At 40.2% G+C, this 24,694-nt stretch overlaps 1 protein-coding gene across 4 annotated transcripts in view; it reads left to right on the forward strand.

Moving 5' to 3' along the window:
* Positions 1-24,694, forward strand: part of PTPRM (protein tyrosine phosphatase receptor type M) — an 893,280-nt gene that overhangs the window by 554,625 nt on the left and 313,961 nt on the right. For all 4 annotated transcript variants that reach the window (XM_066353181.1, XM_066353183.1, XM_066353180.1 and 1 more), the window contains exons 10-11: positions 1,327-1,528; positions 4,283-4,385. In XM_066353181.1, the coding sequence (XP_066209278.1) occupies positions 1,327-1,528; positions 4,283-4,385 (305 nt within the window). The remainder of the gene's footprint in view (positions 1-1,326; positions 1,529-4,282; positions 4,386-24,694) is intronic.

Raw genomic sequence — 24,694 nt, forward strand, 5'->3', positions numbered from 1 at the left:
GCTGCTCAAAATGGCAGCTCCCAGGCATAAGTGGCAATTTAAATTTTAGTTAATTTAAATTAAATTAAACTGTATTTAAATTTCCTCACTAGCCACATTTTGAGTGCTCCATAGCCACTTGTGGCTAGTGGCTACCATATTCAACAGTGCTGAACAGAGCGCTTCTATCATGACTAAGATTCTAATGGACAGCTATAATAAAGAGAAGATGTAAATATGGCCAGTCATGAGGGCTACAGCCGTAGCATCAGGAGCTACTGACATGTACTCAGGATTTATTTTTGGAACAGATATCTTGACCCACATGCTAGAGACACTTAAAAGTGCCATTGTTTCCAGGAGACAGTAATCCTATTCATTGCTACCTCTAACTTTGGCCACTACATGAGAGATCAGGCTTACTCTTTTTTTTTTTTTTTTTTTATATAATTTTATTTTTTTAATGGGGTGACATCAATAAATCAGGATACATATATTCAAAGATAACAAGTCCAGGTTATCTTGTCGTTCAATTATGTTGCATACCCACCACCCAAAGTCAGATTGTCCTCTGTCACCTTCTATCTTGTTTTCTTTGTGCCCCTCCCCACCCCCTATCCCTCTCCCATTCCCCCCTCCCCCCCGTAACCACCACACTCTTATAAATGTCTCTTAGTTTCACTATTATGTCCCACCTACGTATGGAATAATACAGTTCCTGTTTTTTTCTGATTTACTTATTTCGCTTCGTATCATGTTATCAAGATCCCACCATTTTGCTGTAAATGTTCCGATGTCATCATTTCTCATGGCTGAGTAGTATTCCATAGTGTATATGTGCCACATCTTCTTTATCCAGTCGTCTATTGATGGGCTTTTTGGTTGTTTCCATGTCCTGGCCACTGTGAACAATGCTGCAATAAACATGGGGCTGCATGTGTCTTTACGTATCAATGTTTCGATCAGGCTTACTCTTGTCAGTTTCTTATCTGCTCGAGCTAGTTGTATATTATACTATTCTGTTTTAAACCAACTAGAATGTTGTTTTCCAAAATGACATTTTGAAAGCAAACAACTTCAAGACATTAGCTTAAACCTGAACTCATCCTTTATGTTCTAATCTACTAGCTTTAAGTTCCTCTGTCTATAAAAGTAATAACTCATAACAGTTTGGGCTCAGTTCCTGTGCCCCTTCCCTGGTGGATCCAGGATTTGAACAGTCGAAGTGAGCAGGAGAGCTTATCAGAAAGTGTGCGACAGCGCATACCTCAAAAGGGTTTAGTCGATGAAGATGCAATCTTGGACTGTCTGCGCCAGATAATTAATCACATTTTTATTCTCTTGCAGATCACCTACAAAGCAGTCAGTTCCTTTGACCCAGAAATAGACTTATCCAATCAAAGTGGAAGAGTTTCGAAGCTGGGAAATGAGACCCACTTTCTGTTTTTTGGACTGTATCCGGGGACAACATACTCTTTTACCATCCGAGCTAGCACAGCAAAGGGTTTTGGACCTCCAGCGACAAACCAGTTCACCACCAAAATATCAGGTATTTTATCAGAATTATGTTTTTTTTTTTTATCAGAAGTGGCATTTTGTACTTTTTCATTTGCATTGTCAAGTATGTAAAGCTCACCCAAACTTAACACATTGTATTCAAATGAGTATCTTTGGTTGTCTGAAAATCAGAGTCGTCCAATTAAATAAAATACTCCAAATATTTATAATGTGGGAGCTTAAGATTCTCATGTGTTAAGAAGTAGCCACTGATTTGACAGTTTTCATTGAAGCACTTAGACATGAGCAGACGGTCCTGTTCTGTACACTGTCATCCCCTTCACAGTCCCAAATCACCAGAGCAGCAGTGCTGGAAAGATCTCTGTAATGAGCCATGACTAATTTAGCTCTCAGCAGAAAGACAGCATTATATGGAGTTCAGTGCCAGAAGGATCAGCCTTCCTCGGGACCTTCCACATGAGGAGTTCCATGTCCTAAAGAGAAAGGCGACAGCAGAGGAGGTATATAGGCATTTCCTGCCTTTAGCTTTTTGCTTGTAGAGACCCAATTATGCCACCCAACAAAAGATATAATTTGAGAAAGATTTCTGGGCATATGCAACTGTGCAGAAAATTTCTTTGTGCTTCAGACTAGAGGAAATGGAAATGCCATCTGGTCTGGGAGACATAACAGTAGTAAACACATTCCGTGGACATTTTCTGTTTCCATTTTTCCCCTTTGGGTATGAGTGGGATGTATTTGAGTTGAGGCTCTGATTGTTTTGGTTGGGGGTAGATGAGCAGAAGGCGGGTGAGGGTGGTAACTTAGGGGTAGCTCTGTAATATTTAGTCTGACTTTTATATATATTATCCCTCATTCCTAGTTTTATAAAAGTTTTTGTTTGGAAATGAAGGAAAGGAAATACAATTAGAGTACTGTAATTGTTCTACAGGTTTTGAGGAAGTTTGGGAATTTTATTTTTAAACAATTATAACTTAAAGGAAAAAATTCATTGTGTAAGATTTTATTTATGAGTATAAACGTGACTTGAAATTTAATATATACTTGACATAAAGCAGTAGGTTATATGAATAATGTGGACAGTTGGCGAAGAGGAAAAAGGCCTTGGGAGGTTAGGAGATGACACAAGTTGTACAGATGAGTGAGTACAAAGACCACTGAACTTGCAATCCCAAAATGGGGCTCCTAAATATAATTTTTCCATGTACTTCCTGTCTGATTTTGATCAAGAAAATTTATCCCCAAATGTAAAGAAAGATGGTATTATCTGGTGCATAGATTTATCATGGAGATTAAAGAAGAAATGTATACCTATGTGTACCCTTCAAGCCCATCCCCCCCTTTTTGGTAATTTTCCCCTATGGATACCATATTTTAAAAGATTATTATCTTAAGTGATGTGTTCTTTTAGAAAAAAATAATTGAGTTCTACCATTTTTATTAAATAAAAATTCTGTTTGATAATCTGAGCACTGTAAGCCTATACACCAGGTTCATGCAATTCTATTTAAAAGCGAAGACAGTTTACACTTTAATTAGCCTACACAAGCTCATCAAGAATAACTATAAAGGAATAACTATAAAAACTATAATTTTTATAGTTCAAAAAAATTACAATGTGTGGGCCCCTATTCTCTGCTTTCATGGATTTCAGATAGAGAACTATTCCCTATATAAAATGTATATCTATTATTATGAATTTGGGTTCATTTTAAATGGAATTGGAGTTAATTTTTAATGCTGACAAAACTCGATAAATGGAACTGAGATATAGCATGTCTTTTACATAAAATCTTTTATACCTAAGAGATTTAAAAAACTATATTTGTAAAAAAGGATCTCTCGTAATCTTATTGGTACCTAAACCTGGGGATTATAAAAGGACCCTATGCCCTGTCATATCCCAGCCTTTCCAGAATGATGTCTCTTGTCCACAATGATGACAGAATTATCCAAGAGCCCTGTTGTTACCTTCTCATAATAAGAGTTAAAATGTAGAAAACAAAGAATGCCAGAAAATGGCCTTGGAAATAGGATTCACACTGGGAAGAGAGCTAACATTTGTAGAATTATATTTACCTGGCTCTCTCTATCTCTCTGGATTCCTATAAAAACCATAGAGGGTAATTTCTCCTATTTTGAAAGATGAGTCGACTGAAGCTCTAGAGATAATGTACGGAAGCTCTTATGCTGGTTAAAACAAAGCACAACAAAAAGTCAAGCCTGTGGCTCTCTTACTTCAACTCCCACACCTTTTCCCTCCCATCTCTTCCTGGGAGCCCAGCAGAGGTCATTCATTTCCACAAGCCTCTCGGGCTCCTCTTCAAGTCCTCTGATAGATCTTGGGTAGACAAAAGCCCTTGACTTAGATGGAAGAACTATAAAGTTCAGTTTTACCATCCTAGTGATTATCTCTTACATATGCATTTACAAGTATATTTTTGAAGAAAAGAACACAAATTATAAGTGTTCAGATAATGGATTTTCACAAGCTCGCTATAGCCATTTAGGAAGAATACAACAGAAATTTGAGAAAGAGACTATTACTCACACTTCACAAGGCCTGCTCCTGCTCTGTCCTAGCTTTGATCTCTGAGATCAAAGAAGTCAACATATACTAGTGTTAGCTGTTGTCCCTGGTATGCTGCACATGGTCAGTTGATAGCTGCCATTGAATCTAACTGCACTGTGTTTTTAATGTTCTTTATAACATGAAAGTAGACAGAAAACTGAAAAGATAAATCAGAAATAATGAGTCTACCATCTTTACGCATTCTTCCCCCAGCACCCTCCATGCCAGCTTATGAACTTGAGACCCCTTTGAATCAAACTGACAACACAGTGACGGTCCTGCTGAAACCCGCACACAGCCGAGGTGCACCCGTCAGGTACTGAGCAGAGAAGGGGCGGGCTGGCTCGGGCGTGGAAAACTAAAATCAAATTGAATAACTTCTCCAATGTGTTTCCTGGGGATTTACTACAAACCTCAGTCAGCATGTAAACCTATATCTTTATTAGTTCTAATTGAAAGACATGACCGAGGAAAAGGAAAGTGCTTTGATATGGGGTGATCAAGTATTGTATAAAGATAAGGAACAAAAAGCCCCAGTCTGTTGAGAGGTGGCTTTACTTCTAAAAGGTGATTGCTTGCCGCAATTTAGTTACCCAAGGGCACCAGACATTGTTGTCCTGCACTCTATTCTTTAAGTGGACCTTTTGTTTGTTTCTTGACCTTGAGTTTAAGTTTGGTTAACTCTTCATTAATTGACTAATTGTATAATTTTTTTTAAAAGAAATATACCAGCGACTTTCAACTGGCGTGCCATAAGAATTTTTAAAACATGCAGTACCGGACTATTTAATCAAGACACTGACCTCTTTTTTCCTTAGACTCTCAAATTAAAAAAAAAAAGACAATGACCAATACAACAGTAGCTGTCTGATGTGAATGAATCAAAATTATATCTGTTTCTGTGGGTTTTTTTTTTTTTTTTGGTCAAATGGGCATAAAGTATAACATTTTTTGGTGTGCCACAGAATTTTAGCGATTAGTTTATGTGAGCCATGTGGTGACAAAGGTTGAAAATCGCTGAAATAAACGATTGGCAAGAGCATTGTGAAGTCTTTATTTGAACAGATTTAAGTGTATTGCCACCATGTAGGTCTCTTCTCATTCCCTGATGATTTACATAGCTAAGAACTTTACAAAGTGTTACTTGTACAGTGAATGAATAAAATAAATTTATTCTTGCTAGGCCTGAGAAAAGGAAGGCCTGAATAACCCTTGACTATGAATTTGTCATAAACTCATTAATCTAGATAAATGAAATTTCTACTTGTTTTTCAGAGGGATTTGGGTATTCTGGGCTATCAGAAGTGATTTCCTTCAAAATAATCTATTATTTTCAACAGCATACTCTAAGGAAGCATTTACATTCACAATTAAGGCTGTTGTGGGGTTTGTTTCCAGGTTCCTTTTGTAGAATTTTAGTTCATTAAACTTTGAAACCTGGCTGTTTTTGATCATGTTTTCACCATTGTATCAGTTAGTGATCAGTTGGACTTCTTTATCTTTCATAAGATATTGATATATACAAAGTTTAGTCCACAGAGTAAACAATAAAAACAGAATAACATTAGTTGATAAATGAAGTCAAATTAGGGTGGAATCACAGAAATTTTTATTTGAAAAGTCTATAAAATTATGTGAAACTTTTATTTTTTTGTTTTTGTTTCTGTTTTCTCTTTTTATTGAATTTATTGGGGTAACACTGGTTAACAAAATTATACAGGTTTCAGATACACAATTCTACAACACATCTCTACACTGTATACTGTGTATTTACCACCCCAAGTCAGGTCTCCTTCCGAAACCATTTATCCCCCTCTTACCCTCTCCCCGTTTCCTTCCTTCCCCTGACAGCCACCACGCTGTTGTCCATGTCCATGAGTTTTTTCTCCTTTGCTCTGTCCTCCTTCACCCCTTACCATTCCCCCCAACAGCTGTCAGCTTGCTTTCCATGAGACTGTCTCTATTTTGCTTGTTAGTTCATTTTGTTCAGTAGATTCCACATATGAGTGAAATCATGTCTTGTTTTTCTCAGCCTGGCTTATTTCACTAACGATCTCTAGGTCCATCCATATTGTCACAAAGGGTAAGATTTCCTTCTTTTTAATGGCCAAGTAATATTCCATTGCGTAAATGTACCACAGCCCTTTTATCCACTTGTCTACTGATAGACGTTTGGGCTGCTTCCAAATCTTGGCTATTGTAAATAACACTGCAATGAACACAAGGTGCATGTATTCTTTCAAAGTAGAGTTTTGGATTTCTTTGGTTAACCTACCAGAAGTAAAATCACTAGGTCATAAGGCAGTTCCATTTTTAATTTTTTTAGCTACTTCCATACTGTTTTCCACAGTGGCTGCACCAATCTGTGTTCCCAACAGTACATGAGGGTTTCCTGTTCTCCACATCGTCTCCAACACTTGTTTGTTGATTTATTGATAGCCATTCTGACAGGTGGGAGGTGATCACTCATTGTAGTTTTAATTTGCAATTCTCTGATGATCAGTGATGTTGAACATCTTTTCATACATTGGCCATCTGTATGCCCTCTTTGGAGAAGCGTCTATTTGGATCCTTTGCACATTTTTAAATTGGATTGCTTGTATTTTTGGTGTTGAGTTGCATGAGTTTTTTATAAATTTGAATATTAACCCCTTATCAGAGGTATCTTTGGTGACCATGTTCTCCTATTCAGTGTGTTGTCTTTTTCATCTTGTTAATGGTTTCCTTTGCTGTGCAAATGCTTTTGAGTTTGTTTCATTGACCAAGGAAATATATCAGAAAAAATATTGCTATGAGAAATATCCAAGATTTTACTGCCAGTATTCTTCTAGGATTTTTATGGTTTCAGGTTTAATATTTAAGTCACTAATTCATGTTGCGTTTATTCTTACATATGGTGTTAGAAGGTGGTCTAGTTTCATTTCTTTGTACATTAGACCATCTTTTACCCCATTGTATATTTTTGCCTATTTTTTCAAATATTAATTGACTATAAAATTATGGGTTTATTTCTGAGCTCTCTGTCCTATTCCATTTATCTATATATAAGTTTCTATGTCAGTATCATGCTGTTTTGATCACTGGGGCCTTGAAATATACTTTGGTATTAGGTAGCCTGATTCCTCAAACTTTGTTCTTCTTTCTCAAGATCACTGTGACTGTTTGGGGTCTTTTGTGGTCCCATATAAACTTCACATTTTCTCATATGTGTTGCTAAAGCATGCTTTTATTGTTGTTTTATTTAAACCTAATTGTGGAGTTGTGGAAGGCTTACTTGTTCATTAATTATAGATATCCTTAGATTTCTTATTCTCATGTCTATAAAAATATAGATTCAGATGTTTGTCAGAGTGTCCAAAATATATATATATAGCTTTTACCACAGGTTAGTCGTTTCATCAGGCCCAACTCTCTGCTTCCGCTAAGATTTCCATATAGGTTGTCACATCTTCTTTCATGATTGTCATAATGCCCTATGTTCCAAGTTCGTTACAGCTTTGCATTCATTAAATGTCATCTTGTTAGCAGCTAAACATCCTTGACTTTGACAGGGTCACTTTGTATTCTGCCTCAATTATATACCTTCAACCACAATGTCAGCATCTTGAAATTAATAAATTTACTGTCTATGTTCATTATCTAAATCTGTAATGCTAGAATCAATTTCATTTCTTGTGGAACACTACTTAGTAAGCTTTACAGGGAGGTCCACTACACACACCACTTTAACTGGAAGGATGCTTTCTTAAATGGGTAACTTTTACTGCACAAATTTGTTAGAGGAAATTCTCACCTATCCAAAGGTTTTTGGCAGAAAAGTAAATACAGGGTGGGGCAAAAGTATGGTTTACAGTTGTTCATATGGAAAAAGACATGCAGAATTATGACTATTACAATAGCTTTAGTAAGTCTGTGTTTTGCATACTCACAACTAGAACCAACTTTTGCCACAACCTGTATTCTCTACAAGGAACTCATTATTATAATACAAGGTAATTGGAATGATTATCTTTTGAGTAGATGGAAGACCAATATATCTAAAGGATTAATTTTGGGGGAAAGCGTTTATAATACTTTTAGACTAAATGGGGTATATGAAAATTTTCAATTTCATTTAGTTTTAGAGAAATAAGAACTCTGATCAGGGAATCATAGGGACCTAAAATATAAAGCCATAATGTAGATTAAAACATTTGAGCACATCTGGAAATTTGCAAAATGCACATGTAATCAAACTGCAATACAAGAAAGCTTTTCCCAAGTGATAAGATAAATACTAGAAGAAAGAGGGGAAATGGAAGTGAACATCTGTTGGCTTTCTTGGATTTTTCACAGTATTATGTGTTCAAAAATACTGTCGTGTGTTTTCCAAAACCCATTTTTTCGATTGATTTGATTTTTCTTTAATCCATATTCATCAGTGTTGAAAATTCAGTCGTATTTCATTTATGCACTTCACTAAGTAAGGTGCTTGTATATTGATTCCACTACAAGCACTCAGCTTGGTTAATGCAGATTCTTGAAATTGCACTAAACTCTCAATGTAAACGGTTGTTGTCTTTTTATTGATCAACACATCAGCTCTGTCACATAAAATTAACTTAATCCTAAGGTGGCCAGGAAGAACACAAATTCCATCATTCTAGCTGGTAAACTAGCACCGAGGACAGAATTTTAATGTCTGTTCATAGATTCGATTTTTTTCTTTAATAAGACAGGGGAAAGCTTAATTTTATTTTATCCATTTAGAATGACCTCACTTCTCTCTCTTCTCTTTGCTGTTCATTGCATGCAAGACACAGCCCAGCAGTGAAATCCCTTGTAATTTGCCAGTAAAAAAGCAACAGCTCTAAATTAAGAATGAGTTTTGCACACACTTTACACAACAAAAATTCTCTCTCTGACTTATTCTTTTGTGTGTATGCGTGTGTATGTGTGACAGAGAGAAAGACAGATAGGGACAGACAGGAAGGGACAGAGATGAGAAGCATCAATTCTTCGTTGTGGCACCTTAGTTGTTCATTGATTGCTTTCTCATATGTGCCTTGACCGGAGGACTACAGCAGACTGAGTGACCCCTTGCTCAAGCCAGCGACCTTGGGCTCAAGCTGGTGAGCCTTGCTCAAACTAGATGATCTGACACTCAAGCTGGCGACCTCAGGGTTTTGAACCTGGGTCCTCTGTGTCCCAATCCAGTGCTTCATCCACTGCACCACTGCCTGGTCAGGCTGACTTTATTCTTGATATATATACTAACTCTACTGTTTGCAATATCCCTCATTAATAATGTATTATACCTTTTAACAGTATATATGTTGGAGACTTAATCACATTTTTTAGCCTAACGTGATGGTGTTTTCAAATGACATTGTTGCTTCAATTTTGTTCATAAACTCTTTGGAGCTAAATGTCTTCCTAATTAAAACTCAGTGCTTGAATATCTTGGTAAATTGAACACTGATATTTATTTCAGTGAAATAGTAAAAGATTTAGTTCTTATTTTTTTATTCATTCTTTCAGGAGATATTATTAAATGGGGAAAACATCAGCAGTTGTCTGCCCATGACGATGGCAGGTCATCACATCAGCAACCCAAACATGATAACCAATGTCTGAACGTGTGAACACAGCTTTGTTATGGCAGCTGCTTTGTTGCTCTTCTAATAAGGGTAGCCCCAATTATTTTAATGTTATGCTTTCATTGTTATTGATAATTTATTATGCCATGGTTGTCCTCACAACCGAGTGCTTCCTCAATGGTTATATTTAAAAAGTAGTTTGTGAATAGTTGCTCTAGTGGAGAATCTGAACAGCATATAGGAACCTTATTACATTATGAGTAGTTGCTATAGTGGAGAAGCTGAACAGCATATAGGAACCTTATTACATTATGAGTAGTTGCTATAGTGGAGAAGCTGAACAGCATATAGGAACCTCCCTACATTATGAGTAGTTGCTCTAGTGGAGAAGCTGAACAGCATATAGGAACCTCCCTACATTATGAGTAGTTGCTCTAATGGAGAAGCTGAACAGCATATAGGAACCTCCCTATATTATGAGTAGTTGCTATAGTGAAGAAGCTGAACAGCATATAGGAACCCTATTACATTATGAGTAGTTGCTATAGTGGAGAAGCTGAACAGCATATAGGAACCTTATTACATTATGAGTAGTTGCTATAGTGGAGAAGCTGAACAGCATAGAGGAACCTCACTATATTATGAGTAGTTGCTATAGTGGAGAAGCTGAACAGCATATAGGAACCTCCCTACACTATGAGTAGGGGAGAGATGAGAGCTGAAGGAGTGGAAGCAATGTTTTGCCTTACATTTTTAAGATTGTGTTCTAGTTAAATAAGATTTTTTTAAGTGAGAGGAGGGGAGATAGACAGATTCCTGCATGCATCCTGATCGGGATCCACCTGGCAACCCCCATGTGGGGCTGGTGCTCAAATCAGTGGATCCACTGGCTGTGGGTGGGGGAGAGAGAGAGAAGGGGAACAACAGCGAGGAGGAGAGAAGCAGATTGTCGCTTCTCATGTGTGCCCTGACCAGGGATCGAACCCAGAACGTCCATACACTGGGCCAACACTATCTACTAAGCCACCAGCCAGGGCCTAAGTAAAATTTCAAATGAGATAGGAAATATTTCCTATCATGGCGAGCATAAATGTTTTATTCACCCCGAAATACTTCTGATTTTAAAAAAAAGATGTCTCGGCCCTGGCCGGTTGGCTCAGCGGTAGAGCGTCGGCCTGGCGTGTGGGGGACCCGGGTTCGATTCCTGGCCAGGGCACATAGGAGAAGCGCCCATTTGCTTCTCCACCCCCTCCTCCTTCCTCTCTGTCTCTCTCTTCCCCTCCTGCAGCCAAGGCTCCATTGGAGCAAAGATGGCCCGGGCGCTGGGGATGGCTCCTTGGCCTCTGCCCTAGGCGCTAGAGTGGCTCTGGTCACGACAGAGCATCGCCCCCCGGTGGGCAGAGCGTGGCCCCTGGTGGGAGTGCCGGGTGGATCCCGGTCGGGCGCATGCGGGAGTCTGTCTGACTGTCTCTCCCCGTTTCCAGCTTCAGAAAAATATTAAAAAAAAAAAAAAAAAAAAAAAAGATGTCTCATATAATTGCAATTTTATATATAAATCTAGAATTATTTTTATATAATATGTCCAGATTTTTATTAAATTTTTTTAGCCTTCAATCCACAATCATGGTAGACTTTGCAAATGTCTTCTATTTTCATTTACTCCTCTCTATCATTTTTCCTTATGCTGCTTTGCCTGAGGTAGTTAACTAGGAAAGTGTGAACACATATTAAAGCCTCATTGTTAGTGTCTAATATCTGATTTATTCAAATTACTCATTACATATTCTTTTGTAACAAATTAGAAAATCAGAAGTGTAAGGATGCTATTTTTTCTCATTATCAAGCTCTTTGTCCCTTGAAAAACCCGTGCTGTATTCTTAGAAGAAGGTGAAGGACAAGTTTGCATTCCATTGAGGATAAATATGCAGTAAAGCAACTGTATTTCTTTTAAGGGAATTTGTTATACTTCCTAAAAATGTTTGAGTTGATCCTGGGGCTAAATGGGAAATGAGCTATATTCTCTTTGTGGGCCATCACCCTGCACTCGTGTCCCAAGCTGGTTATCACACAGCCGTTTTTCTTAATGGGACTCAGCGTGAGAATGGGAGTCAGGGTGTATGTGAAATGTGTCACCTCAGATGGGACAATGAAGCAAATCTTTGACAATAAAAGCAAGGAAAGAGGTCATTATTAGTGAAAGTCAGAGATAATCATACATTTTGGGTTAATAAGTTTCCTATATTGGGAATTATAATTGTTGGCATATGGTTGAATATGGTTTGGAAGTTTGATGTTATGAAGTAAAGGCCAATATCTTTAAAAGCAGCAGTGATCTGCCCTGGCTGGTTGGCTCAGCGGTAGAGCGTCGGCCTGGCGTGCGGGGGACCCGGGTTCGATTCCCGGCCAGGGCACATAGGAGAAGCACCCATTTGCTTCTCCACCCCCCACTCCTTCCTCTCTGTCTCTCTCTCTTCCCCTCCCGCAGCCAAGGCTCCATTGGAGCAAAGATGGCCCATTTCCAGCTTCAGAAAAATACAAAAAAAAAAAAAAAAAAAAAAGCAGCAGTGATCTTTTTGACCGTCTACCACCTGGAAGTCCATGGACAAGCACATTCCCTCCACTGACACCATCTTCGTGGCATCCATTCTTCTCTGCTTCCTGCGTGAAGCCTTTGAGCCCATCAACTGTGTAGGGTTCTTGGGAAGATTAGATAAGCTAATTAATTCCAAAGCATTTCACATCGTACCCACACATACTGAGTACTCTGTAAGTGTGTGTGTTCTGTGGCACTCCCGACCCTATCATTGGGGCGCAGGGGTGAGGAGGTCGTGTTGTGTCTGTTCATCAGACCACCGCAGGTCCTCTAACTTTTCCTTCATCTGTCTCATTTTTTTCAAATCTGATATCACGAAGAATAAATTTTAGAATTTCTGTAAATTCTCATATATTTACTGCATTTTCCATTTTGATTGCATCTGGCTACCTTTATGTATTTCCAAGTGTTTAGGAACTGATATTATAAATAGGTAATGAACTTTCTCCAGACCTCCAGTTCTGGAAAACAACTGTATTAAAAGATTAGGAGTTTCCCTGTTAACCCCTGAATCATTAGTTAATTATGGTTATTATCAGTTCTACTGAAAAAAACTTAAACATAATACAAGAGGAAACGAATCTTATGTACAAGTAAACTTCACAATATGAATCATCAGTGAAGATTTGATGAGACCTGTTACTTGCTCATCTCAGTGAAGTCTTATTTTCTGTTCATCCTAAAGAATCTGCATCTTCTTCCACTTTCTTCAGAGAAGGGTATTTGGGATTTGAGTGCCACTTTATGATTATGTGAAAATTAAATCTCTGGGTTCTACTAATTATCTTTTGTAATCAGAATAGTTTTGTCCAAGAGTTTGATCCTGCCTCAGAGGAGCAGTTAAATAATGATTTGAAAATATTTATTATTATTGATACACAAAAAATGCATCCATTTATTTTCTTGCTATAATAATATTTTTTTGAGAAAGAAGTAATCTATAGGGTAAAACCTCACAGTGCAAAGTTTGCCTTCAGATGCAAAGATTCTGTAATATATACCGGAAAATTCTGTCCGTTTTTGAAATAAAACAAAATACAAATTTTTCTTACCATCAATAACCTTTATTAAATAATATATTTCCACACCAATCCTATCTTCCGAATATGGTCTGAAATGGTTTGCTGAGCTGAATTAAGCCTTTCTGTGATCTCCGATGTTGTCAGAAAAGGATCTTGCTCCAACATGGTCTTAACAACATCGTCATCGATCAAATATGGTCGCCCAGAACGTGGCTTATCAGAAAGGTCGAAATTACCGGTTTCAATTTTTTCGAACCATCTTCTGCATGTCCTATCAGAAACTGTACCTTCACCAAACACTTTCAATAAATTTCTACATGCTTCTGTAGCATTTCTTCCTTATTGAAATTTGTATACAATACAGTGGCGTAAATGAACTTTATCAGTAGCCATGGGTACACTATCGCTTCACACATAAGACTAACGTGAATAACTTTGTTTTAGTTAATTTGCTATGTCAATATGTATACATTAAGTGATAAAAATAGAGAGGCACACATATGCCAAATAAACATGTGCTTACGTGTCGAAACTTGTTGTGATACAGACAGAACTTTCCAGTAGACCTTATATATATAAAAGTAGCTTCATTTTAAATTAGCCTATTAGAAATGATGTATAATTTCCAGATGTAAACAGTGCTCTGCTCTAAATTAATTAGGAGCTACTGACTATCAATAATTAATAATGAAGATCATTATGGCCTAAAATAAGAAAGTGTCAGGTGTCACATACAGCCTTTTATTATTTTTTTTATTTATTCATTTTAGAGAGGAGAGGGAGAGACAGAGAGAGAGAAGGGGGGAGGAGCAGGAAGCATCAACTCCCATATGTGCCTTGACCAGGCAAGCCAAGGGTTTCAAACCAGCGACCTCAGCATTTCCAGGTCGATGCTTTATCCACTGCGCCACCACAGGTCAGGCACATACAGCCTTTTAGATAGGCACATTACTCTTTTCTTCTTTGGCATATTCTAAGGAGGAAACTATCCTAATGTTTAAACGATTACTCTGGGTAACATTATTTTGTGGACCTAACTATAAAATGAGCCACATGATATAAGGAAGGAACCTCCTCTTTGGAGTTAACCTCGTTTCAAATTCCAGCTCTCTCAACCACTGGCTGTGTGACTGTTACAGGTTCCCTAACTCCTCTGAGCCTTGGGTTCCTCATCTTTCCAAAGCAGGGATAATACCATTTTATGTCATGGAGCTGCTAGGATTAGCTTTGCTAGATACTTACTAGGGTCTGCGCACTGGGGAGACAGAGGAGTTGGTTATGGCTGTGAGTAAGCCGTTCCAAGGGTTTAGGTAAGGACCAAATAAATGGAAGGAAGGGCTGCTCAACAGCAGCGCAGGCTGGATCAGAGGGGCGGCCACAGGAGGGGGTAGAGCAGGCTCAGTCTACAGGTTATACCGAGACCTCCCAACGGACCTTTCTTTCCATTGGACCCAGTTCAGATACAGCTAGCTCGTCGGGCATGAAGGGAAGGGGTCTTGTAAATGTTATTAGAAACAGGATTTAGAGAAATCAAAACTATTTAGTCCCTTATAGAAGAAGAAAAAAAAGAGAATATATTTATTAAAGTGATTGGTGATATTAACCATTTAAAGTACTGTTAAAGTGCATATTAGAAAACTAGAAATTGAAAATCTAGGTTATCAGTGATAATGTATTGGAAGTCACAAATTGCATGAATATTTTTAAATCCAAATTTTTATAAGCAGTAAATATGTGGCAATTAATAGTCCATTTTGCTCAGAAGAACCATCTGGATCCCTCTTTTGGTTTCTCTCTACTGCATTACCCTCACCGCTTTGCCCTGATAGGCTGCTAGTCACTGTTGCAGTGGTGATCACCTGTGTTTGCTTTTGTGTGCAGTGCCTGTTGAATGGATGTGGCAGGGTCTTCATGTGTTGAAAGCCATGTGCAAAGGCCTCTCTTAGCTCCTAAAGGAATGCGGTCAGCACACTCAGTGGATGGTTGAGGCTAATTCTTGGCTGGGGCTATGGAAGAACCAAATTTTTCATCATACTATTTCTCATTCCCACCATGCCCCAAGGAACGCATGTTTGTCGAGGAAAAGATCAATGTCTGAGACTGGAACTATAGATTACATGAACGCCCTTGAGTGTCATTTATAGTAGAGGCCATACGTTATACACAACCGCCTCCCTAGAGGTCAAGCAGGCAGTGCTCTGCATTCCCGTGTCATACAGGTCATACTGACCAGCAGCCCACAAACCATCCGTCAGGGTGAGGGAGGTGGATGTGCAAGTTGACTTCATTTTCTGTGAACAGCAGAGAGTTACATGCTGTTTACCCCCATCTCTCTATAAATGTTAACAGTGGAATAATTTCAGAGTAGTCTCAGTTTTAAACCCAGAGCACCAAAGGGCTGTATTTGCCTTGAATCGAACAACATATTTATTGCCTTATGAATCTGAAAGCCACTGTGCCATTTTCTCTCAGGAGCTGCTGGCTCTTCCCAAGCACAGTTATTGATCCCAGGGAGTTTAAGGGATACAGTTCTAGAGATGTGATGAGCTAAGGCTGATAGCCTTTGGGAGAGAGGACCTTGGAAAGTTGACAAAGACTAATTGACTTGCCTGTATAGAAGATGCGTCACTTTCACTTTGTTAAGGTGTTAAAATCACATATATACAGGAGAAAAGATTACAAGTTCTAAGAGACTGAAAAGTCAGGTATGGGGCAGATAGTGAAAGTTAACCTACTGTGGTGCTTAGAGGCACAACCTTGAGACCAGGGAACATGCCAGAGAGGGTCCGACCACTGCCGCTTCATTCTATTTCCGGGGAGGGACATCATGTTATAACCCTGTGTGCATAATTCTCTTCAGCAGAACAATTTCTCAGCTAGCATTTACAAATATATACAATGTAATTATTTATGATGAGAACACAAAAAAATGCTGATTTGCTTCCTGTTTCATCAAAAATTATTTTAAGTATATGCTATATATTTTATATTATAAAATATATAAATATATTATTATATTATCCTTGTAATGGTTCATTGTATTTACTTTTCAGCTGCTTAATTAAATTAGCACTCAATTCTTCAACCTGTAAATAGTAGAGGATTAGGAAGGGGTGTGAGCGTTTTTCCACAGCACTGTGTCCCTTTTGAGTTGCTCTCTGTGCCCCACCTCTCTCCCTTCCCTGCTTTTCCCCAGAAGTGTTTTCCAGGCCACCTCTCTCCCTTCCCTGCTTTCCCCCCGGAAGTGTTTTCCAGGCCACCTCTCTCCCTTCCCTGCTTTTCCCCAGAAGTGTTTTCCAGGCCACCTCTCTCCCTTCCCTGCTTTCCCCCTGGAAGTGTTTTCCAGGCCACCTCTCTCCCTTCCCTGCTTTCCCCCGGAAGTGTTTTCCAGGCCACCCCTCTCCCTTCCCTGCTTTCCCCCGGAAGTGTTTTCCAGGCCACCCCTCTCCCTTCCCTGCTTTTCCCCGGAAGTGTTTTCCAGGCCACCTCTCTCCCTTCCCTGCTTTCCCCCGGAAGTGTTTTCCAGGCCACCTCTCTCCCTTCCCTGCTTTCCCCCTGGAAGTGTTTTCCAGGCCACTCCTCTCCCTTCCCTGCTTTCCCCCGGAAGTGTTTTCCAGGCCACCCCTCTCCCTTCCCTGCTTTTCCCCAGAAGTGTTTTCCAGGCCACCTCTCTCCCTTCCCTGCTTTCCCCCCCCCGGAAGTGTTTTCCAGGCCACCTCTCTCCCTTCCCTGCTGTCCCCCCCCCCCGGAAGTGTTTTCCAGGCCACCTCTCTCCCTTCCCTGCTTTCCCCCAGAAGTGTTTTCCAGGCCACCTCTCTCCCTTCCCTGCTTCCCCCCCCCCCCCCGGAAGTGTTTTCCAGGCCACCTCTCTCCCTTCCCCCGGAAGTGTTTTCCAGGCCACCTCTCTCCCTTCCCTGCTTTCCCCCGGAAGTGTTTTCCAGGCCAGCAGCAGTGTCTTTTCTGCTCAGTGAGAAGTACTAAGGGCTCTGCAGTTATGAGCATCTCGTTAAAATTCTTCCCTTTATGGTATTGAAAAGCGTTATAGGAAATTTGGGGGTTGGCTTTCGGCTATTATTCGTTCATTCTTTATTCCTTCACCAAACATCTCTTACATACTTTTCTGTTCAGTCACTGTGCTAGGATGGTGACCAATGCTGCACGGACAAGTCCAGGGTACTCTAACAGCATATGACATAAGAGTGAAATATTAACAAGGGAGTCAGGATGTGCTATTTAAGCTGAAACCAAAGGAAAAGTAAAAAGTAGCCAGCTGGGAGCTGGAAGACAGGTGTAGGTCCAACAAGGAGAGGCACACCCTCTAGAAAAGCCTAGGAGAGGTAAACAGTGGTCATCCTAGTAAATACAATTAAAAACACACACGTAGTAAATAGGTTGGCCAGCACTCAGGAGTATTAATTAGATTTATGCATTTAATGCTGAAAGTGAACATTGTCCTAAGTTAATCATTATGTAAAATGTATGTAAATGTAATAGGAAATGCAAATAATTTTCATAATTTAGTTTCTATCATTCAGTACCTCAAACCTAATTAAGAGTGCAATAAATGCTTATTGAATTGAACCTCTTCTTTTTCTTAGTTGAAGTAATTATTACAGAAACTTTCATAGATAAGAAACTGAAGGTCCAAAACTGTCTTTTAATTAGTCAGAATATCAGGAGCATGAAGGGTTTCAAACTTATATTTTCATCCCTAAATAAAAATTAAATACATTGACCCGGGCATATGCATAAAAGAATATGCAACCTTTATCCTTGAATCAATGTGTTGCTTTGTTAAATGAGAAGAGAAATTCAGAAAGGTTTCTTCAAGTAAGCCATTGCTACAAACTCAGATTCCACCAGGAAGAAGACTAAGATCTTGAATACTGGCCCTGGCCAGTTGGCTCAGTGGTAGAGCGTCAGCCTGGCGTGCAGTAGTCCCGGGTTTGATTCCCGGCCAGGGCACACATACCTCTGTTGACTCCTTTGAAGACCTATCTCGCTCCTCACCTCTTGGGGTCACTAACCACACCCACCTTTTCTCCGAGACTTTCCATCTCCCCACTGCTGCTTTAGTGCATATCTCTGCCTTTTTAGCTCTCCAGCCAGTGCTCCACACTGAGGCTGCAGGGATCTTTCATTCTACTGAATAATCCATTGGTTTTACCATCGCCCTTGGGGTAAATTCAGACTGCCTCCTCTGTGCTGAAAGATTCATCATTCTAGACACTTCCTGGGCCAGTCTCCCCTTCAAGCCACCTGCTTGCTATCGTCCTGAAAACACATGCTCAGTACTGAGAATATAACAGGTTGCATTTGATGCTTCCTAAGTGCAGTTTTCTCTCATCTTCTCTCCTCTACCCCGGCTCCCACCCCCAATACATGCACATGTGCACACTTGCTCATGTGCCCAAACTCCCCCTCTCTCACTAGTTCAGTCACCCTCCGAAGTGTAACCAGGTGTCTTCTTCCTGGGAGAGCCTTCTCTGGCCTTGCTGCTCCCTGGCTTCCCTCGGACTTATGCACCGGACGTGGTATGAGTGCTTGTTCTGCTGGGCCGCCAGCTCCCTCAGGGAAGCACTGCCCTCTGCGGTTTAACCTCCATATTTCCAACCCTGTGCTGTGCTGGGCACAGCCCTTCACTCATGCTTTGTTTTCTTTTTAAAGAAATAATGGGACTATAAAGGGATTTTTAAGCTTTTATGGAATTTATTGGGTGACACTGGTTAATAAAATTATACAGATTTCAGGTGCACAGTTCTACAGCACATCGTCTGCACATGGCATCGTGTGTTCACCGCCCCAAGTGAAGTCTCCCTCCATCACCACCCATCCCCTCCCCCCACCCCCTTCTCCCTCCCGCAGTCCCCACACTGTTGTTTGTGTCTATAAGTTGTTTTTTCCTCTGCTTAATCCCTTCACCTTTTTTTTAAAAGGACAGATTTATATTGGATTTTCATTTTAGGTCCGTCTTTGTAGCAAGGACAAGGAGGAAGTAGCTGGGCCCGTGTGGCTTCCCATTGGCCGGTTATTGGGTCGTTGTGGGGGAGGGCGGGTCCCGGGCCATGGCCGCAGAAACCCAGGGGTCTCGGCAGGTCGCTCTGTTGTGATCTTTCTGAGTTCTCTCCAAATGGCTGAAGTTTTACTTAGAATGAGTGGAGTCTTAACTCTGATATAAGTAGTTTATAGGACGTGATCTTTTGGAAGGGGGTGTCACAATTTAAAAGAACACATAGCATGGGCCAAAAGGAGCCTTGGGCTGGCCTCTAGGCCATTTGATTTACTACTGTGTGACCTCTGGCCATCCTGTGGACTCTGAGACTGTCTTCATTTCCATAATTGGATTTCAATATGTGGCCCACATATCTCATGGTATTATCATGAAGAGTAAAATAAGTGAAAGCTCCCTGTAAACTAAAGTGCTAAAAAAGGGGAAAACTATGATATCAGGATATGCTTAACAAAACATGTTGACTAGATACGCTATTCAGTCTTTATTCCCGCTATTCCGTGCTTTTTTTTTTTTTTTTTGTATTTTTCTGAAGCTGGAAACGGGGAGAGACAGTCAGACAGACTCCCGCATGCGCCCGACCGGGATCCACCCGGCATGCCACCAGGGGGCGATGCTCTGCCCCTCCGGGGCGGCGCTCTGTTGCGACCAGAACCACTCTAGTGCCTGGGGCAGAGGCCACAGAGCCATCCCCAGCGCCCGGGCCATCTTTTGCTCCAGTGGAGCCTCACTGCGGGAGGGGAAGAGAGAGAGAGGAAGGAGAGGGGGAGGGGTAGAGAAGCAGATGGGCGCTTCTCCTGTGTGCCCTGGCCGGGAATCAAACCCAGGACCTCTGCACGCCAGGCCAACGCTCAACCACTGAGCCAACCGGCCAGAGCCTATTCCGTGCTTTTTGTAATATGCTTAAAATTTCTAAGCATCACAACCCTTTAACGTATGCCAATACACTGTGATTATCACTTTAATTGAATCTATGTTCTAATAGTAACCCATATTTTGACAATAATTTTATGGAACCTGTGAGAAATGTATGTTTTGTATATTAATATTGTATATTCATTCTGTAAAATTATCAGAGTTTTAGAAGATCTTTTGTTCCATCAAAACACCATTGAGATGAGAAAGCATTGTTGATTAGAATAATTACAAATAATATCTCTAACCAGGAAAGGAAAGAGCAGAGATATCAAGGCTATAAAAATGCAACCAACCACAGCTGGGAGTTTGGTGGTCCTAAATTTAAATCCTGGCCTTTACTTGCTCTGTAACCTTGGGCAACTTGTGTAACTTTTCTGAGTCTCACTCTCCTCATCAATCAGATCTAAGTTATACTAATATCCACTTCAAAGGATGGTCAGGAGAACTAATGACATGTAAGCAAAGCTCTCACGATGGCATCTAACATAGATGTTATCTTCTCAATGTAAGAAAGCCTCTTATTTATCATTGACACTATTCTGATGCCCCCTCTTTTTCTGAAATTTTCTTGGTTCTTGTACAACATTTCTTTCTTTTTTATTTTTTTTTTAATTAAGTAAAGGAGGGGAGGCAGAGAGACAGACTCCTGACCACGATCCACCTGGCAAGCCCTCTATGGGGTGATGCTCTGCCCATCTGGGGCATTGCTCTGTTGCTCAGCAACTGACCTATTTTTAGCACCTTAGGCCAGGCCAGGAGCCATCCTCAGGCCTGGGCCAATTCACTCAAGACAGTAGAGCCAATCAAACCATGGCTGCGGAAGTGGAGGGGAGAGAGAGAGAGAGAGAGAGAGAGACAGGAGGGGAAGGGTTGGAGAAGTATATGGTCACTTCTCCTGTGTGCCCTGACCAGTAATAAAACCTGGGACATTCACACACTGGGGTGACACTCTACCACTGAGCAAACCAGCCAGGGCCAGTACATTTCTGAACCTCAGTTATGATTTTCTGAGCAGTTTGTATGATAATAAGAGAATAAATAATCATTGTTTCTTGGACTGAGTAGCTATAATATGCCAGGCCCATGGTTGGCCCTTTCTGAAATGATCTGTAGCCATCCAGAACAGACTGCCCAGTCAGAGGCCAGCATGCCCATGCACAGGTGAAGGAACCTAGGTCTGGCGAGGTTCACTGGCATACCTGCTCTGACCCCACAGCTGTGCTCTCTCTGCACAACCTGATGTGACCTGAGATGTCCCAGGAGCTGCCCTGCCTCCTCTTCCTTCAGCCCATACACATCCTCCCTGCAGACTCTCGTTGGAACCAAGGTGGTTACACCTTCCTGTACAGACAGGGCTATTCTGAAAATTAATATCCTTTCTTTATTGTCTCTTCTAGTTTTAATAAAATAAATTATACTTTGGTTTTTAGATTATGATCATTGGAATCTTTGGTATTTACTCCTATGACTTAATTTTCTTTTAATTGAATTTATTAGGGTAACACTAGTTAAGATCATTACACAGATTTCAGATGCCCAGTTCTGCTACCCAGTGCTGCAGAGTGTACTGTGGGTTCACTCCCCCACGGGTCTAACTCCGTCCATCACCAGTTATGACTTCATACCTTCCTCCACCTCTCCCTCCTTCAGGCAGTCACCACACTGTTGATCCTGTCCAGGAGGATTTTTATTTTCTTTCTTTTGCTCTATTTCTATTACTTAATTCTTAGAAGCAGGATTATTTTTATTGTTGTTTTCTTCCTTATTTCTTCATTAATATTTTTATTTATTTATTTATTTTTAATTTAGTGAGAGGAGGGGAGGCAGAGACAGACTCCTGCACATTCCCCGACAGGGATCCACCTGGCAAGCCCCCTAGAGGGCAATGTTCTGCCCATTTTGGGCCCTTGCTCTGTTGGATTGTGTTGGGCAGATAAGTTAATTTATGCTCACTCTGTTAAAGATGGCCGCTGCTCTCACATGGTGATGCTTCTCATGTGATAACAACTAATTGCCCTTCTAGCTTGGGAAGGGGCTTGGTTATACTAATGTGTGCTGGAGGAGGGGGTTGTCCCACAAAAAAAAGTTTTAAAGGGAGGAGCTAGAGGAGGAGGAGCTTATAGAGAGGAGGAACGCATGCAGGCGTCCCCAAACTACGGCCCGCGGGCCGCAATTTGGCCCCCTAAGGCCATTTATCCAGCTCCCGCCGTACTTCCAGAAGGGGCAACTCTCATTGGTGGTCAGTGAGAGGAGCACTGTATGTGGGAGCCCTCCAATGGTCTGAGGGATAGTGAACTGGCCCCCTGTGTAAAAAGTTTGGGGAAATGGTGAGGTGGAAGCCTTTGATTCTAGGAAAACTCGGACGAGTCAGTGGCTTTGGGACCCGATTTTTTAAATGATTTTAAATCAATAATTTTAGGATGATGAGAACAGTTTTTTAGGCAGAAAGAAGAAAAGAATCTAAGACACAGAAATATGAAATAACTTTCTATGTTTAAAGAACTACAAATAGCTTAGTAATACTTGGATAAGCTTGTGTGCTTGCCATACTGACTAATTTGGAATTTCTTCCCTTTTATAAAAATTTTATTTAGAAAATTAAATTTAACAGGGTGACATTGATCAATAAGAGTACACACGTTTCAGGTAAACATTTCTATAACGTTTGAACTGTTGATATTGTATAACCATCACCCAAAGTCAAATCATTTTTCATCACCGTATATTTGTCCCTCTTTATACTCTTCGCCCCTCCCCTCCTCCAATTGAATGGAAAAGGAAGTGTTTCTCTCTGTGTGTTTTTACTCGCTTGCCGAGTGCAAGTCTAGAATAAAGGAAAATGAACCACCAGTTTTGGGCTCTGTAGTTTCTTTATGATCTGTCCGAATTAAATGCAAACCTGCAAGAGCCAGGCGGGTATGATGGTGGCCATGCCTACTGGCTTTACAGAATGGAAGCCATTTTGTTTAGCACCTGAGGTGGAGGTGATAGAGCCATCCTCAGCTCCCAGGGCCAATTTGCTCCATTGAGCCTTGGCTACAGGAGGGGAGGAGAAGAGAGAGAGAAGCAAGAGGAGGAGGGGTAGAGAAGCAGATGGTCACTTCTCCTGTGTGCCCTGGTCAGAAATTGAACCCGGGACATCCACACGCCGGGCCAACACTCTACCACTGAGCCAAATGGCCAGGGCCTTCATTAATATATTTAAATAACGATTTTCTTTTTATTGGTAGGTAACTCCATCACATTCTACTCAATGTTTAGGTGCAAAATTTTGTGTACTTGAACTAGGATTAAACAGAGTAGTTTTAGTGAATTGTTTTAATCAAATTAAAGTCTTTTCTGTTGATATGTATTTATTTGTTGTTTCATCATTTTTAATAGTCCCTAAGGAGTCAAGAAAAACAATGCCAGTTTTTTTAAATGTTTACTAGTAGCTTTTTAATTGTTTGCTTTTATTTATTGAAGAAATGCAAACTGTAAGACTATCTTAAATATTTTGGACTAAACGTTCTTTTGTAACAGTTTTTGAACCTTTTGGAAAGTTCTATCCACGGATAGAATTGTTTAAGGAAAGGAATTCTAAATATCTGACTTCCAACTTAAAAATCTTCCTCTTCTCATTGGGATAATCACAAAGACCAAAATGTCATTTGGTGGTGCAACTTTAGTTTTATATTACTACATTGACTTGGTTTTTTTTTATTATTATTGCTTATTGTAGCTGAATTGCTACAATGTAGCTCAACTGCTACAATTTGTATTAACAAACTGTGCTGAATTCCTTATTACCACCACTACTGCCCTTCCCCCACCTGATTTTAGGTGAATTGTATTGTATTAAAAGATAATACTCTGGATTCCTTTACTGCGAAGAAACAAAGATCATTTTTATTAATGTTGCTTCTAGGATGATAATGTCAGTCATCTCTTTGAAAATTCATTTTAGAAACTAAGTTTGTTCTTGAAGCCCCTTCAAAAGAAGCTTTAAAAATGGCAGGGGAAGATAATAATAATAGAGTAGATGTATTTGAACTTTTACACAATGAAACTTAATTTAACTTTCCCTCAAACTTCATTTCAAACTTGCTTTTGTGCATGAAAATATAGTGCATAGCTTTTCTTCCTTGATTTTTCAAAAAAAAAATTTTTTTTTCTTCCTCAACATAATGTCCTCTGAAGGATTCTGCATTTAAGGTCAGAATACCAGGTCAAAGGGAGCAGAGACCCCAAAAGACAGGAGGATACCAGCAGGCCTTCTGCACAAACAGTGAGGCTGCCTGTGGACTAGGGAGGCAGGAAATGGCCACACTCTACCACCATCACCACTCCCAAAAAACAAAACACTTCTGCAATATTTTGACTTGACACTAATGATTAAAATGGATATCAAATGAAATGCTAACATTGCAAAGTTATGGATCTGTATATGGAGGAGTGATTACAGGAGGTAGAAAGAATAGTTTTCAGTTTGCCCGACAGGGATGCCGGGAGGTGGCGAGGAAC

Source organism: Saccopteryx leptura, chromosome 11 (genome assembly GCF_036850995.1).
Source record: "Saccopteryx leptura isolate mSacLep1 chromosome 11, mSacLep1_pri_phased_curated, whole genome shotgun sequence".
In the NCBI taxonomy this organism is placed as follows: domain Eukaryota; kingdom Metazoa; phylum Chordata; class Mammalia; order Chiroptera; family Emballonuridae; genus Saccopteryx; species Saccopteryx leptura.